The sequence below is a fragment of the Lactuca serriola genome, chromosome 4 (assembly GCF_051521515.1).
Source record: "Lactuca serriola cultivar US96UC23 chromosome 4, Lser_US96UC23_V15, whole genome shotgun sequence".
Lineage (NCBI taxonomy): Eukaryota > Viridiplantae > Streptophyta > Magnoliopsida > Asterales > Asteraceae > Lactuca > Lactuca serriola.
Genome location: NC_136411.1, coordinates 168,855,424 through 168,874,027, shown reverse-complemented (window position 1 = coordinate 168,874,027; position 18,604 = coordinate 168,855,424). Strand labels below are relative to the sequence as shown.

The 18,604-nt window shown below is 31.4% G+C and overlaps 2 protein-coding genes across 3 annotated transcripts; both read right to left on the bottom strand.

Moving 5' to 3' along the window:
• Nucleotides 1-9,416: 9,416 nt before the first annotated feature.
• Nucleotides 9,417-10,603, bottom strand: LOC145102915 (large ribosomal subunit protein eL28y-like). Its single transcript, XM_079040435.1, has 4 exons — nt 10,470-10,603; nt 10,213-10,373; nt 9,834-9,997; nt 9,417-9,727 (listed from the first exon to the last, which is right to left on the bottom strand). The coding sequence occupies exons 2-4, from the start codon at nt 10,358-10,360 to the stop codon at nt 9,587-9,589; spliced, it is 453 nt and encodes a 150-aa protein (XP_078896561.1). The 5' UTR covers nt 10,361-10,373; nt 10,470-10,603; the 3' UTR covers nt 9,417-9,586.
• Nucleotides 10,604-11,982: 1,379 nt separating this feature from the next.
• On the bottom strand, nt 11,983-17,155 carry LOC145102914 (Amino acid dehydrogenase family protein). 2 transcript variants are annotated; one of them, XM_079040434.1, is made up of 16 exons: nt 16,804-17,155; nt 15,444-16,090; nt 15,112-15,241; nt 14,651-14,852; nt 14,482-14,568; nt 14,331-14,390; nt 14,153-14,239; nt 13,958-14,029; nt 13,782-13,837; nt 13,573-13,658; nt 13,352-13,442; nt 13,103-13,260; nt 12,921-13,012; nt 12,742-12,816; nt 12,434-12,507; nt 11,983-12,297 (listed from the first exon to the last, which is right to left on the bottom strand). In XM_079040434.1, the coding sequence occupies exons 2-16, from the start codon at nt 15,997-15,999 to the stop codon at nt 12,222-12,224; spliced, it is 1,902 nt and encodes a 633-aa protein (XP_078896560.1). In that variant the 5' UTR covers nt 16,000-16,090; nt 16,804-17,155; the 3' UTR covers nt 11,983-12,221. The 2 variants fall into 2 exon arrangements, with proteins under 2 accessions (XP_078896560.1, XP_078896559.1); XM_079040433.1 differs by having other exon boundaries at nt 15,444-16,039.
• Nucleotides 17,156-18,604: the final 1,449 nt, after the last annotated feature.

The window sequence follows — 18,604 nt, the reverse complement described above, 5'->3', positions numbered from 1 at the left end:
GGTGAAGAAGGGAAGGAGGAGCCATTGTTGGTGCTAGAAGTGGAAGAACAAGTGTAGATCCGTGCTCTACAGTGGTTGGAGATCTCTTTTGAGGTAAAAAGCTCAGAGCTTTCCTTGTTCTTCTTAAGTTTTGCTTTTTGGGACCATTTTAGGGTTTTTGGGTCCAAAGTTTGAGACTTTATGTGCAAATAGTCTCCATGAGCATGATTCTGGCCTCTTCTAGTGTGTTTGATGTTAAGGGTTCATAAAAATCCAGTCTTGGTCGTGGATCTAGTATCATGCATGAGTTATAGTCCTATTATGGAAAGAGAAATGGTGTTTTGAACACAAAGTGACCTCTACAGCCATGCAAAGGCATAAAAGTCTCGACTTTATGGGTTAAGTCGTATAAAAGGAGTCGGATCTGGAGTTTGGACGAAAGTCTTAACAGATTAAGGTCTGAATGAGTGGGATAAGGGAACTGGGTGTTACGCTGGGTGTAATCCCAGTACGCGCGGCGTAGAGTGTCGCGTACCCTGATTCTGTGGAAGCTCCGGGTACGCCCAACGTACATGTTGGTACGCGCAACGTAACCCAGAGAGGGTTGACTTTTGTTGACTTTTAGGGTTTGGTCAACTCTAGTGTATTTGAGCCTAGCAGGGGGTAAAATGGTCTTTTACCCTTCCTAAGAGTGTTTAGAGAGTTTGGTCTAGCCTTGGGAAATTATGTTGATGACGAGTGTGTATTTCATATGATTAGGCGGAGGCTAGGTCCTATTCACCGAGTTTAAGGTTTTCCAAGTTACCGAGTTACGCGAGGTGAGTCTTCTCACTATACGTTACCTTGAGTGGTATTCTAAGTTGACCAGAGGGTATTATGTGCTATGTATGAGAATATGTGTTATATTAGAGATTACATGCTATGTGTTATTTGTATGCTGTATGATTATATAGACCGGACCGGAGGGTCCAACGATTCAGACCGGGCCAGAGGGCCCAATGAGCTATGACTGGACCGGAGGGTCCGACGAGCTGCGGGACTGGAGGGTCCCGCTGAGACATCTTGACCGGAGGGTCGGGTTTAGCCTCGAGTGGCGTATTTGTGGTATGTGGTATTTTGGGGAACTCACTAAGCATTTATGCTTACAATTGTTGTGTTTGATGTCTCAGGTACCAGCGAGGACCGTGGGAAGGCGACGGCTTGACTCGTACACACCCACACCGATGGAGTTCACATTAGAGAGATCTTGAGATTTGTTTTGAAAACACTGTTGTTTTGGATTTGAGATTATGATATGATATACATTTTGTGGTTTAAAAATTAAAAATTAAATTGGAAATTTTACGTTGTTACACCCCTGGCGGGGTCTAAAGGCATCGCCCTGAAACCTAAACGGATTTATATATAAGAAAAAAGTCCAACCATAAATTTTCCCACCAAAACCTGTTGATGACATCATGGTGATGTATGCCTCACTTGTGTCCAGAAACTACCCCTTTTAGTGTCAATTTAGTGTAACCAACATTTAATTACGTTTCTTTTCTTGTATAAAAGCAAGGTAATTGTTACAGGAAAATGGATGATCATTTATAGATACAAAATTGATCTTTTCCTATTATCTGTCTCTCAAGAACACAAAACTGATTTTTTGATATTATCCAGGCCCGGTGATGAGGCTGTGCAACCTGTGCACATGCATAGGGCCTTTATTTTTTAGGGGCCTATTTTTTTTAATACTACTATATTCAATTTTGGGCAGGCCCAAAGTCAATGCAAAAAATTCAAGTATTAGTTCACGTACGTAGGCACAAGACCGCGTGAGCAATTGAGCATCACATCGACAACAAGTCAACAACTTAGGCAGCGAAACAAGCAAACAACGACAACAACATTCAAGGGTAACAATTCAACAACTGAAGCACTCAGCCACAGGAAGTGAGAAACAGTAATCATGACTCAATCAGTCAAATGCTTGGAATCACAAAATCAGGTAAAGGAATAAACGATTATGATCAGATTTATGAATTACATAATTAGTTTTACAGTTTATTAATTAGAGTTTTAGACAATTATCATTATCACAAATTCATAATTTTATTAGATTTAGTTTTATTAGTTTTAATGTTTTATCATTATCAGTTTAACAATTTTCCTTGAAATTTTGATTCTTGAATACTTGAAATCTTGAATGTTGAATCATGATTCATGAATGAATGTTGTCATTGTTGGAATGGAATAATTTGATTCTAATAGAATGTCACAACCAAAGAAGGAAATCTAAACAGGGCTTGGCTTAACAGGACAAAAAACTTGAGAATCAATTCTCTTGATTCTAGAAGAACTAAACACAACTTAACGGAAAAAATTACCTAGATAGAAACAGAACAAGGGAGAAAAAAGTTTTCTGGAAAATTACTAGTTGGAATCCTAAACAAACTCAAAAAACTTAAAATTGAAATGTTTTCCCAAAATACCCCTGGTTCTATATTGTCCCGGATTTTGAATTACTCATTAAAATACTAAGATTTTGCTACGTTTATTGCTATAATGTTTATCAATGTTTAAAAAAAAATAGTTTATGTAATTTAATTCGTTACACGTTAATGCTTAAGGGCCTTTTTTTTCCACCTCGTCCCGGGCATTTGAATCCTCAGGACCGGTCCTGATATTATCCCACTTTTAATATTATCCACATCATATTTTTGATATTATCCCACTTCTGACTATAAGGGGTGGGGTGACTTATAGATTTCGGAAAATGATATAATCACGATCCAAGTAATATCCAAGTATTACTGTTATTCTGAAATCCTTATATCTAATAAATTATGCCGATAAAAAAGAATAACATCAGTTATTATAATTTATAACGTTAGTAAGTATTGTTAAATCATCAATGTATAATTTATAATTTATATTTTATATTTTTTTTAATCATAAATAAATAATTTTATAAAGATTTTAAATCAATCTGTACAATTTGATTATCAAATCATTCTGTCTACACATAATATAGTATTTTGAAACTAAGTATCGGTTGAGTGAGTTTGAACACGTATAAAACTGCTCCCAAACAAATGTATATATTAATAGTATCTTTTGTGGATGTGGTTGGAGAAAGCGCTTCAAATTGGTTGAACTAGATGCAAATTTCGATTTATCATCCTACGTAGGGTTGAAATAAACCGAACGAACATGAATGGATGTTTGTTTGTGTTCGTTCGTATAAATTTAAAGGATAAACGAACGAACACGAACAATTAAACAAACAAATTTCTATGTTCGTGTTTGTTTGTTAAGAAATTTAGTTTGTTTGTGTTCGTTTATGTTCGTTCATTTAACTGTTAAACGAACACAACTGAACATAACGAACACCAACACAAACGAGCTTAAGCGAACATAACTTAACATTAAATAACATAAACAAATAAACTTAAATAAACATAAACAAACAAATAGATTTGAAATTAAACAAACAAATGCATACAAATAAATAAATGAACGTAAACAAACAAAAAACGAACATAAATAAACGAATGTAAACAAAACATAATTGAACGAATAAGAACATTGTTTATGTTCGTTCGTTTAACTAAATAAACAATATATCTTGTTCAGATCCGTTTGTTTATTAAATAAACGAACATAAACAAATTTCGCTTACAACTCTAATCTTATGGATATGTTAATAGGAGTTATGTTTTATTTGTAATTGGGGGAACGAGTAAAACTATAAAATTTAATGAAGAATGATTATTTAAATCTCTTTTTAAATTGGTTTATCATAAAAGTTAATTTATTATTATAATTATATAATATCTATTAATCAAATCCCTATTCTAATCTACCTATCTTTTATAATCCACATGTGAATTTTCTACACAATATTACTCCCACGTGTCCTTTTAATAGATGTCTACGTCACTTTTTCCCACCCATTTTCTTTAGCATTACAATACCAGATTTTCTGTAATTGTTGGTAGACAATTATGTATTGATCTTGGTCATTTAATTAGTTCTCATTTAAATCTCCTAAAATCTTTCATGTACAGTTCACAAATTTAGATTTATTTGTGAAATTTGAATACTTTCCATGATAATCTCTACCCTTATTGTATCCATGATGCTTCGATGTACCTTTCTTCTCCAGCACCCCTGTTGAAAACCTCCATGCACCAGCCCTCTCCCACACACTACAACCACCACTCTCTACCAACCCTAACCCTATAATTGACCATCATTTCTTCCCCTGCCACCACTCAATAACAACAGTAACCCTTGAATTGAAAATCGTTGCTTCCTCCACATGCACATCCTACTTAGATTGAACAGATTGTCTATGTGTTTCCATTGAATCGAAGATCCTCAACACTTTTGCTCTGCCTCTTTCATCTCATTAATTGATTGCCAAATTGTAATTTCATGACATTATTCTGTCAAGTTTTGTACACCTCATTTTTTCTAAACCTAACACGATATAAATTTTATTAGGGGTGGAATTGGTATGGTACCAATTCATTTTTCTCTAAACCGTGTACCGTACCAACTATAATTGGTATAAAAAAATTTCTACCGGTACCGTACCAAGTATACTTGGTACCAATTTATTTGGTTACCAACATGTTTGGTTGGTACAAATTGGTAATGGTATATACCAACTTCTTTTAATTTTTTATTGTAACATTTAAAAATAAGCAAAGACATCGAGATTTTGATGTTTAGTATAGAAATTAGTTACGTTGTTCTTTTTGTTTACAAAAGAACTCTATTAAAATAAAGACATCGAGATTTTAATGTTTAGTATAGAAATTAGTTACGTAGTTCTTTTTATTTACAAAAGAATTATACTAAATAACGCTAAAATAACGTTTTAACTTTGTGCTTTAACGTGGTAATAACTATCGACTAATACAATCAAATGACTAATATAATATTATTAAAACTGTAAACACTAAACACAATTAATAGTTGAAATATACGATTTCATTTATATATATATATATATATATATATATATATATATATATATATATATATATAATAAATTGGTTGGTACGGTATTACCATGGTATTCAAATTTTTGTACCATTACCGTACCAACATTGATCAATTGGTACGGTACTACCAACCAAACATGTTGGCTACCAAATATATTGGCTACCAAGTTTATTGGTTCGGTTGGTAACATGTTGGTTGGTTTTCCGTGGTACAATTTTGTCAGCCCTAAATTTTATGGTTTATACACCATGTAACTCAAATTACCAAATATTACATATGCTTTATTAGTTATATGTTGAAGATGGTGATGAGGGTGAGCCAATATCAAAAGTTAGAAAATTGTACACGATAGCTCATGTGGTGGAATCATTGGGAAGGGCAGATCCATGACTAGGTAAGAAATGATTAGGTAAGAATGTTTCAATATGAGCTATTACTTTTGACATATAAAAGTCGTGACAGCTTAAAACTTCCATTTTTGATATCTTATTACAAGGACTTCACTGAAGATTCTGAAGCTAACATTAAGATCTCACATCAGGATCACAACTATATTTGATTAAATGATAGGATGGTAATAGTAATTGGCACCCTAAAACAACTGGTGCAAGCTATTAATCCGATTTTATAAAAAATATCTGAAGATCTCTACTATTTATACAGTCATAGCAGCACAAACCGAATGTTATCAAAGGACATAGAAACACTCGAGTAAGCTTGAATCCAATTGCGTTTCTTTCGTTCTTCTTTTATCCCCATTAAAACCACAAGCAAAACGGGCAGTTCTTTGTTATTGTCGCATATCAGTTAACTGGTTTTATTAGTAAAATCTTTTCACTTTTATCTTATTTTTTTTGTTTTTCTTCGTGGGTTTGGTCTTACTTATTACATCTATGTTCTTAACCAACTCCCATATAAAATATTGATAGTTTAGTCTTTCTTTCTTATTGTAATGTCCATGATTTAGTGTTTGTTGTGTTTATGGTTATCTAATGTACTTATTGCTTGATTGAAGGAGTAAATTGAACAGTCAATCAGCAGAGATTAATATCAATGGGAATAGGGGAGGGGTTCACATGAAAAAGGATTTTCTTACGATAAGTTAACCTTGGAATCGTGGCGGGATTAAGTAGTAATAAGTTGCATCTTTAGTTTAAGCTACTATTATGAATTAATGGGTAGTTTTTTATTTTAGAGTTCTTAAATAGAATCGGGATTTATTGGATGATTAGATGATTTTAACTATTACGTTATATGATATACACTAAACGAGACAATGGTTTACACCATGTATCTTTTATGCAATATCCTCTCCTTCATCAACAGGCATGTCCGCCATAAACGGTTCAAAAGGTATTGTAAACTGAAAATACGTTCATTTTTTGTCTTCTTTGTTTAAAGTTTTTAATTTTTAAGTTATGTAAACTGCAGAGAATAGGAAACTCACAATCAGAAAGAAGTTAGGGAACTGTCGTTCACATTCAAACTTGTATTGTCTTGAACAAGATCATGGTTGCTACAATTGAGTTTCTGTTATGTAATTTTTAGGTCCATTTAAGTTAAATAAAACACTTTATTCCATTTTTTTTGTTTTGATACAAGACATTGCTGATTACAAGCCATTTGGCTATGAAAGGGAAAGCCAGATGGTAAAAGAAAAGAATATAAGGATTATGGAAGTGTAATCTGAAAGTTTGGTTGATGAAATGATGAATACATCATATAAATAAATTTTTTTTGTATTGCAAGGAATAAAGAAAGGGCAAGATGGTCATTTGAACTTAAACGAGGTTTTATTTTATAAAATATGGCTTGTTTTGAAAGCGGATTTTTATTTGTTGTACTTTGCTAATTTTAAAGTTGTATACAAACAAGTATTTATAAATTTTTTGATTAATTATTATTAATTTTAACTATCAATATTCATTTAATTTGTTAACTGTGGTTTCCATAGGTTATAACCTAGTAAAAGAATAGATTTATTCTCATTTTGCCATGTGTCACACTATTAAGTCTCCTAATTAATATTATGTCACTTCTCACCTATTGATTCTTTTCCATTTTAAATTTCAAAGTTTAAATTTTTCACTCTAATTACATTAAGTTAATAACATTAAAATAAAAATTGAAATAAAGTTAATACAAATTATAAGTTGATATAATTTCATGTATTTAATTAAATCAACGATTATAATTTTATATAACTAAAAAAATCTCTTAATTAATAATTTATTTAAAATAATTGATTAATAACTTTCATTCTTTAATATGAAAGTTTAATTAATTTTGTAACGATTGTTCTCCCATGTTATAAAGTAATTGCTATAATAATGACATAATTCATTTAAAAATAATTAAGAAAAGATTTTGAATGATTTAAGACGTTGGAAATTTTCACCCCCAATTAAGATTCTTGCTAGAACTAGGGATTCCAAGTATAAGGTTGTTAAATTATGGAATATTATGTCACTTCTCACCTTGATTCTTCTCCATTTTAAATTTCAAAGTTTAATTTTTCACTCTAATTACATTAAGTTAATAACATTAGAATAAAAATTAAAATAAAGTTAATACAAATTATAAGTTGATATACTTTCATGTATTTAATTAAATCAACGATTATAATTTTATATAACTAAAAAAATCTTTTAATTAATAATTTATTTAAAAAAATTGATTAATAACTTTCATTCTTTAATATGAAAGTTTAATTAATTTTGTAACCATTGTTCTCCCAGGTTATAAAGTAATTGCTATAATAATAACATAATTCATTTAAAAATAATTAAGAAAAGATTTTGAATGATTTAAGACGTTGGAAATTTTCACCCCCAATTAAGATTCTTGCTAGAACCAGGGATTCCAAGTATAAGGTTGTTAAATTATGGACCTGAAGTGACATAACTAATATTATGTCACTTCTCACATATTGATTCTTCTCCATTTTAAATTTCAAAGTTTAAATTTTTCACTCTAATTACATTAAGTTAATAACATTAGAATAAAAATTAAAATAAAGTTAATACAAATTATAAGTTGATATAATGTCATGTATTTAATTAAATCAACGATTATAATTTTATATAACTAAAAAAAATCTCTTAATTAATAATTTATTTAAAATAATTGATTAATAACTTTCATTCTTTAATATGAAAGTTTAATTAATTTTGTAACTGTTGTTCTCCCATGTTATAAAGTAATTGCTATAATAATGACATAATTCATTTAAAAATAATTAAGAAAAGATTTTGAATGATATAAGACGGTTGGAAATTTTCACCCCCAATTAAGATTCTTGCTAGAACTAGAGATTCCAAGTATAAGGTTGTTAAATTATGGACCTGAAGTGACATAATTAATATTATGTCACTTCTCACCTATTGATTCTTCTTCATTTTAAATTTCAAAGTTTAAAATTTTTATTTTAATTATATTAAATTAATAACATTAAAATAAAAACTAAAATAAAGTTAATACAAATTATAAGAAAATATAACTTCATGTATTTATTTAAATCAACGATTATAATTTTATATAACTAAAAAAATATATTTTAATAAATTTATTTAAAATAATTGATTAACAACTTTGAGTCTTTAATATATAAGTTTAATTAATTTTATAATCATTGTTCGTTTTTAATATATAAATTTAATTAATTTTATAATCATTGTTCGTTATAAACTAGTTGCTATAATAATAACATATAATTCATTTAAAAATAATTAAAAAAAGATTTCGAGTGATTTAAGATGTTGGAAATTTTCCACCCCAATAAGATTCTTGTTAGAACTACCGAATTCCAAGTATAAGGTTGTTAAATTTTGGCCCAAGCAAGCATTGTTCCACATGAAGATGATCACATATTGCTTTGTGAGGAGATGCACATGACATTTTCGTGGCTGCGCGCAACGTTGTTCACGGCCCTCCATATGCCACCGTGGCTAATAATTTATTCCAAACGCTTTTTCCAAAGTATCATGGCCGTATGTATAACAAGGGATATTTATTTCATTTCAATAACACTTGCTAAGATAATAGCGAAATAACAAAAAAAAAATACACCTTAAGTTTGTGAAAAAAATACCAGCTTTACCCCAACATAACATTTATGTGTGTAGATGTTTTGTATTGTAGGCCATGTATATAATTAACATGTGGTTCATTTGCATATTCATGTTCATGTGTTTATGATCCTATACATTCATCGTCTTAGACTAACAACAAACAAACATATACAAGGTAATTTGTTAAGCTAATAAATATTAACAAAACATTCATTCATTTGTGTGTTTATGTTCAATGGCATGTTCAGTTAAAAACTCAAATAAACACACAGGAACAACCCTAATTTGTGTTTTGTTCAATTCTTTTACAACCCTAATCAACACCAACACACAAAACTGCTTAAAAAAGACAGGCATATGCCTCACAAATAATAAGCAATAGTTAAAGACTTTCATAACCAGGCCAAAAACCATCAAAATTGTATTCTGAAAATTGGTGTAAACCAAAACGAGTTGCACATTTAACTATCCTCATGCAAACCAAACATTAATATGATTGAATAACAAGATAATTATGATAAAAATATCAGATCAGAGCTTCATTTCCTACCACCAACCTTGTAAGCCTGTCTGTTCTTCTTCTTCACACCAGATTTTGAGACCTTAAGACTCCTGCTCACAGCACTCAACCTAGCAAGTGCAGCCTTCTTCAAATCTGGCCTGTAATAGTTATCTCCCACCTATTCAAAATAAACCAGCATCATACAACTCTCAGATCATATAAACTGCAGAATCAGTTAAGAGCTACATACAGACTGTTTTTTTTTTTCCAAAAATGGGGTTTACCTGGTTTGAAACTGCCTTTGCCATGCGGTAGAACTCCTTTTTCATAATGGATTTGTTAAGCAAACTTGCAGGTTTTCCCTGTTTCTTGGTTTTAGTCGTTGCAAGCAACACAGATTGATCTTTACCAGCTGGCTGGATAGTGACTGTCTTCTTGTTGGCTAGTCCTACAAGTATATTTCAAACAAACATACTGTAAAAATCTATCATTCAAATCAATAACCCCAAATTGTTGCGACAAAAAGCAAATCGATTTTGATTGGTTGTGAGTGGTAGAAAATATCAGTTTCTAGAAGGAAGCTGTGTACAAAAATCATGGAGAGCAAACGCTAGCGCGGAAATCGCAAACGAAAAAGAAAGTATTGATTGATGAAATGATTACCAGAGTGTTTGTATGAGTTGAGATTGTAGAGATTATTAGGCTCTTTGCTAAACTGAACGCTTTGATTTCCATTGCCGAACTCCTTCACGAGAAAAGAGTTGTTCTTCTTTACGATCTCCCATATCAGCTGCCCTGGTACTGTCGCCATTGCTCCTACTTCACTGCAAATCAGAGTCGATAACATTCAACATACAAACGACCTAACAAACCAAAATGTACGAACATAATTCGCCGTAGCTAAAGCTGAGATTACATACCGTTAGGGTTTTGCTAAGGCGGCGATTTCCCTTGTGAGAGTTCTTGAAGACGGATCATGGAGACGTAATTCTTCTATATATGCCTCCATCAAAACCCTAGCTTGGTTTTAATTTAGATCCTCATACTTTGATTATTTACAATTAAACCCCTCTGCTTTTTTAAACTCAGACGACCAATTTTGGACTGGGCTAACTTTTGGACTTGAGAATGAGGCCCAAATTCTTGTTATATGGATTATAAAATACTCCTTTTGAATTTTTGGCATTCCATGTTCAAAGTTCAAACCGTTAATATTAAGATGACTAAATTATAAAGAATGTAGCCTCTTTCATCTCTATTTGTAATTGAGTCTATAAAATTGGTAAATCATATCTTATTTGAGTAGCCTATTTGGAAGGTCAATTGCGGAATATTAGCTATATTTTGTGTCATAGTTTGAATCATGGACTTGTGTGAAATTTCACTTCTCAACCACTAGGCTCTCATCATGGCGCTTGTAATTTAGTCTATAAAATTTGTAACTAGGGGTACAATCCATGGCACGATACGACAACAATACATGATATAAAACAAAGCATTGGAAGAAATTCAAATTCAAATTCAAATTTTTGTTTGTGTTCGTGTCAAGTGTACAAACACGACATCATATCGTGTTGTGTTCGTGTTTGAGATTCGATACGATATTAACATGTGCTTGTCGTATTTTGTAAGATTAATTTTGAATTAAATAAAATAAAGATTTATTTTATTTTTTTTGTGTGTCGTTTTTATCAGTTTTTAATTGGGTTGTTTCCGTGTTAGTAAAACAAAGCACAACATCGTGTCATGTTATATTTGTGTTATATAAAAGTTGTTGTATCTTGTCATGTCAGCTAAAAACACAAAACAACTATCGATGTCACCCCTAACCGTAACCTCTTCATAATGCACTATCATTGGTTCTCCATATATATGATATTTTTTTTTTTACTTTTCCTCAGTTTTATACTATTTTTTTTTGTAAAATGTATCTCAGCCTAAGACTTTGTTTGCGCAATATTATTTTTGATGCAAAAATAGTCTTTCAATATAAGTAACACAAAAAAACATCTTCAAATGCTAAAAAAAAATAGTACTTTTTTTTTTTTTTTTTTTCATTTCACGGTTAATACTGGGACTGCACAGTGACCCATTTTACAAGTTTCTTGGTGCTAAATGTCGTCGTTTATAGAATTTCATAATGCCCACTACAAATCGCAATGGATCCCCTGCCAAATATGTGGTTATATTTAAGATTATGTTATTTATTTATTTTTTTTTGCTATTATTTGTTTAATAATTAAATTATACGACTATTTTTGTCATTTTCTCAAAAAAATAAAACTATCGTCTTGTCTTTGCAATAATATTGTTTCCACCTAATGACAAAAATAAAACTATCCTCTTGGATGCCACAAATCATTAGTCCTAGAAGGCTAATAAGAGAAGTCACAAATCAAAACAATAGGAGTAAGAATAGGAATAGGAATAAGCTTAACGTCTAAATGAATGCTCAACTTAAATGTACCCTAAACGGGAGCTTATAAAACACATGATAATTTATTAGTTATCTTATCAGTTCTCACTATGCCCACCATTTTCACCCAATACTAAATTTAATTTAAACACACAATATGTCATCTACAAACAACAAACCTCACCTTCATCTTCACCTACAACTCTCTTTATGTACACATCAATAATTCAATATCTGTTGCGTTGTGTTGGGTCACCTACACACACCCTTGCTCTGACATCCCACTCGCAATTGTCAAAAATGCAGATATCACTGCACCATGTATCAATGCCCTAACACACACACAAATTAAACAGCCATCAGTGACACTGAAACCGACACTGACACTGACACTGATACAATAGGACAAAATTAGAGGTTGTTTGATAGTTGCTGACTGAGTCAGAACTGACAGATAAAATATCTTACTCGGGACTTTCTTTCTGATAACCAAATTCGGCTGCTGTTTTTAGAGCTCGTTGGTACGTCTGTTTAATTGCTTCCTGCCATTTTTGTTTTCAACAACATTTTAACAAAAATAAATAAATAAATAAAAACTTAAACTTCATACATCTCAAAATAAATCCAACAATTTTCATTTCGAGTTTTCTCATAAAATGGGAAACGAATGGTTGTTTGTCATTTCGCATATTAAAAGGTTGACCTATACTTTCGCATAAGTTGGACGAAATTGCCCCTATAAAGAAAAAAAAATAGAGTGAGAAATTGTTTCTTGCCTGTAGTTTAGACTCAAAGTCCTCGGGTGCCCAGTTCAAATTATATTCTTTTAGCTCAAGCTCACCAGCAACAACCTGAACAATTTTTATACAAAAAAAATAAATAAATAAAGATTCAATTCAAAGAAAGTAAAATGCCATTTTAGATAAGATCATAACACGTAAAATTACAGGCATACCCCTCCTGTTCCAGCAGCTATGGAAGGAGCAATCAAAACATTGGCCCCTTTCAACACATCCATGGCTTCAGGTGTACATGGCATGTTGGAACCTAAAAAACACATATGAATCGTGATGACATGTCATGCGTAACAAATGTGGGGCCCAAAAGAATTTAAAAAAAAATGAAAATGAAAATTACCTTCAATAAGTATACGACAACCAGAGTTGACCAAAGTAATGGCATCATTATGGTCAATTTCATTTTGTGAAGCACATGGAAAAGCAACATCACATCTTTCATTCCAAGGTTTTGCTTCATCATAATACTTAGCACGTGCATAAGTTTTTGAATAATCTCTGAATATAACAAATAAAAAAAAATTAATAAAGAAATATGAATAAATTATAAATGAAGTTGTTTTGTAAAGGAATACGAGATTATACGAACCTTAAAGTTCTATGTTGTGCTTTGATGTCTCTAAGGAAAGATAGTTTCATGAAATCAAATCCATCTTCATCCACTAAATAACCTTTGGAATCTGTAGAAAATTCTTAACTTGTTAACTGTAATCTAACTGCCCGAAGTTCCATTTTAAGTTGTTATCTACCTGCCCGACCTGCCTGTTTTTTTTTTCATATTTAGAAATCAAGAACTTGAAGCTTAATTACCTGACACAGTTATAGGAAGAGCACCATATGCAATGAGCTTCTCCAATACATGCATTGCTATCTTTCCGGACCCACTAACCACACATCTGGAAACACAAAATAAAACAAAATTATAATCAAATGCAAGAAATAGCAACGTACTTTCATGTATTTATTTATTTATTATAATATTATAATTTAAATCATCCTAGTATAGTTAGGTGTCAAACCTTAGTCCTTTGAGTTCTTTATTCATGTCTGCTAGTATAAGTTGTGCAAAAAAAACCTATAAAAAAACACACACACACACAAGTTGACTAGTCAAACTCAAACCGTTTTCTTCATAAATGCAACAAATTGCATAATCTCATAATTAGAGAGAGAGAGAGAGAAAGAGAAGGATTACGAGTCCATAACCCATAGCTTCAGTACGCAAGCTAGAGCCTGACCAATTAAGACGTGGGCCCGTGAAACTTCCCTGTGTAATCATATATATAAAAAAAAAAAAAAAAAAAAGAATACATTTTGTATTAAGACATAAGTTTAACCAATTATAGATATAATAAACAAAAACAATAAAATAAAAATAACAAATCATCACCTGAGAATGTCCAGCTAGGCGTCTATATTGACCATAAAGAAAGCCCATTTCACGGGTACCAACACCCATCTCCTCTGAAGGAAGATCCTGATATTTTAACAAAAAAAAAAAAAGATTACATTTTTTTAGAATAAATGAAATTTAGAAAACATAATTGATTTATTAATAGAAAAAGAACCTTATCGGGACCCATGTAACGATAGAGCTCATCCATATAGCTCTGGCAGAAATGCATAATCTTACATATATAAATTACAAAAGAAGTTAATAAAATTATTAATAAAAATTATAGTTTTGTGTAAAGATTAAAGACAAGAGCTATAACCTACCTCATTGTCACTTTTCCCTTTTGGATCAAAATCACTTCCCCCTGATGCTCCTCCAAGTCGATAAGGAGATAATGCAGTTCTTAATGTCTTTCAAATGAAACATAAAAGAAAGAAAATGTCAAATCATCAGATGTTTAGGGTTTTGGGTTTAGGGTTTAGGGTTTAGTACCTGTTGAAAACCGAGAAACTTGGCAATACTTAAGTTCATAGAAGGGTGGAAACGAAGGCCTCCCCTACATGGACCCAATGTCTGATTAAATTGAACCCTAAAACCTCGATTAACATGCATTTCACCTCTATCATCAACCCATGGAACTCGGAAGATAATCGTGCGTTCAGGCTCTAATAATCGCTCCATTGTGTTCACATAACTGTTGTAATTGGTCAAGGTCAAAATGGGTAATTCACCTTTTTCAATTTTGTACACAATTTACGAGCGTGTAAGCATTTGAATACACTATAGGCATTTAGTTTATTTCCCTTTTAACGATTCTTTTTTGTAATTGTACGCATGTGGCCTCTTAGGGATTGGATTTTAAACCCAAATCGACCCGTTTTAGTTATATGGGTCAAAACTCAAAATTGGTAGCTTTAATTCTCTAAATATCAAATGAGAAAACTCAAACTCACCCGGAGTTTTTTGAAATAACTCTTTCAAGAGCATGAATAACTTCTTGCACAGACTGTATGAACTCAAGCTCATTTGGATCTCTTTTTAGTGCAGCTTCAACAATCGATCCAGCTGATTTTGACATGAGAGCTGTCATAAAAGTTAAACCATCAAGAAATAGCAATCTACTTTCGATTTTTCTCTTATTAAGGTATAATTTTTAACCAATTGTAAATAATGTATATCCATTTACAACAATGAGAATTGGTTTGTATTTGGATGAAATTAATATAATTGGTAGACTTTTCAAAGTAGAATGTTGCTATTTTTTTTTCATTTAAGAGACACCAACCTTTTACATATATGGGCTTATCAGCAATGATCTTATCTTTAGAAGCCATTTGCAGACGAAGAGCCTCTTTATGAAGCAAACTGTTGTTATGTTCTTCTAAAGCACTCATTTGCATATTTCTACTTCCTTCATTTCCGTAAGGATTTCTTCTATGTTTCCTACCATACTCCCTACAAATCGAGCAAAATATCCTTGTTGTCCCTTCTTTCACATCAACATAAGCCCATTTATACGTATCAGCCCATTCCTCTCTCCATCTTTTCACCACTTTCTTCTTTCTTTTAGCTGGAAGTGATTTCAATAGCTCTTGATCTTCACTTTGAAGGTGGGACACAATTGCCATGTTCTTGTTCTCTTCATGATCATCAGCTGAAGATTCTTGTGGTGGAACTGTAATTAAAGGGGTGTGGGAAAATGAAGGGTCATCATCACCAGGCCCAATTTCTAAATCAATTTCTCCACCGAGTTCACGAACCACAAGATGATGTCGTTGTTGAATCATGCTGATGTCATCCATTGCAGAATTCATCTCTAACCCAACAACTGGAAGCAACATTCAGCATCACAATTGTGATCCACACTCGGTTTTCTTACCTCTGGAGAAGTGAAAAGAATCAAAGATACAATCTTTTTAGCTAAATGAAGATCTGGAAACATTTTATATGCATAAGGAATTAATCATGGAGAAAATTTTCATAATCAAGCTACATCAACATTGACTTAATGAATACAAAACTGAATGGATGTATTCACTGATTGTAAGCTATGAATGTGTTTTGAAAGTGATTATTTGATATCCCTTATTTCTATGTTATCCACCTTTTCAATTAGAAAAATCAGGTGCCAAAGCTAATCCATTGAACCTATCATTTGTATGAATTAAGGTATTAGTTTTTAGTGTTTGGTAACCTACTTCTGCCTATGATAATCAAATTATTTAGGAGTCAAGTAATCAATTTGACTAGCTGCTGTAAAACAGATCATCACACAGTAGAGTAATATACCTTATAGAATAAAAAACTGAACTTTTCATTTATGTAACCATATCATATGGTTTTACATTAATTGGCAACGCATATCATTGATCCATCTTATAATTGATCCCCATTCTTCTAACTTTTCTTAATCATATTTCAAAATCGAAACATCCAGAGACAATTTCAGTCCAGGTAAACTCTCACATAGAAAATATTATGAATCAAAACAAACAATTGCATAAACCCTAATCATATCTTCAGGTACAATTTCAATATCCACCCAATTCAGGATTCATACCCAATCGATTCTCACTTCCTTCCAATTAACAACTAGTATTGCAAACAAATTAACTTATACGAAGAAACCGAATTTGGGGACTTACCTTACTATGGTTTGACTTCATGAGTGCTGTATGTGTACCTAATGAAAAGGGTGAACTGCGTATTTAGGACCTTGATCATACATTTTCTTCGGCTTCGATCATAAGAAATTGAGAGGTATAAGCATGTGTACGAACTAAAAGATACATGAACCCTAGATAATGTATGAAAATTGAAAAGAAAGATGGCAACTTGTTGTTGTGTGATGATCTATTGGGTTATGGAAGAAAGTAGAAAGTGGGGTTATACAAGGAAACAGAGCTGAAAATAGAAGGACGAAGTAGAAGAAAGAATATGGAAGTAGTAAAAAAGAAGTAGAAAGAAATGGGGATATATGTGAAAACTGAAGATGAATGGTTTACTTTCATCAAAAACACATGATATTCAGTTCACTTGCCCTAAAAACTTATTACAAAGTCAAATGTCAATTGGGGATTTACAGAATTTTAAAGGAGGATATTAAAATTTTCTTTTAAATAATATTTACAAAATTTGTATTCAGATAAATGAGGTGTATAAATAAGACAAGGAATAAATATGTAAATTTTAGGCGCAGGTAAGAAATTGGAGAATATCTTAGATTTTCTCATCAAGCCATGTCTTTTTGCCAAGTCAGAAAAACATATAAAATTAGATAATTTATCGAATCAAATTATTTGTTATTTTTCTTATGGTGTTTAACTGTTTATCATGTTAAAATAATAAAATTACATGAAAACATTCACATATTAATAATTAAAATATATTTTTATTTGCCTTCTATAAAAGAATACAATCTATATTGATACAAATATCTTTATTCATACATTTTTATAAGTCCACGAATGGAGAAAGCATGAAACATAACATATTGAGATAAAACTAATTTGGTTGCATTTTTACTTAACAAAAACTATTAATATTGACAATTATTAGCGTTTTTTATATAAAAATTATCGATCTTATTATTATAATAAAAATACAACTCAAATAATTATATGGCAGCTATGAATATCTCATATATGTGTAGATGTATACGTATGTTGTTTATGTAGTGTAATGCAATTATTGGTATTATTTTTATTATTATAATGAAAAACTTTTTGTTATTCACTTAATACAAATAATTGATGTTACTTTTGTATTTTAACTTTTGTGGAATAAATATTCTTCTACTTAGAATTTAATTTTATAGTATATACCACACTATCAATGAGTTAGAGGGTGGTGGGGGATTACAATGAACTTTATGACTAGTTTACGATTCTAATTAGCAAATCACACACACATAATCAACAATAGATTGATAATGTCATTTCAAAACTTCCATATCACACAAAGTAGTCATCATAATAGCAACCACTGTAACTTTTTTGTACTCAATAAATGCAACAAATCCACCTACTCAAAAATGGCCGAGATCGAATCTCAATAAGGTAACTCAAAATCTATCTACCGAGTAATAGCAGTCCACGTGTGAGTTGCGACTTCACACTTGACAAACAAATGCAATAAATTTTCCACATGCTCAGAACATACAAGATATAAGATCGAAGTCACATCAACTGTTTTATCAACCAAGTTTTGTTATGCAGGAAGTCAGTTCGCCAAACCCCTCCAAACTATAATGTTTATTTTTTGCTACATGAAACAATTCCACCTTGTTTCACCATTAGTATATTCTAATAAACTTTCTAGTATCTTTAACCATGAAATCAGTTGACCTGTCTAAACCCCAACTCATCTATCATCTACCCTAATCTTGACAAAGTCGTAAATAAGCTCCAACAAGTCATGTAGTTGTATCTTCTCAATACCACCGTG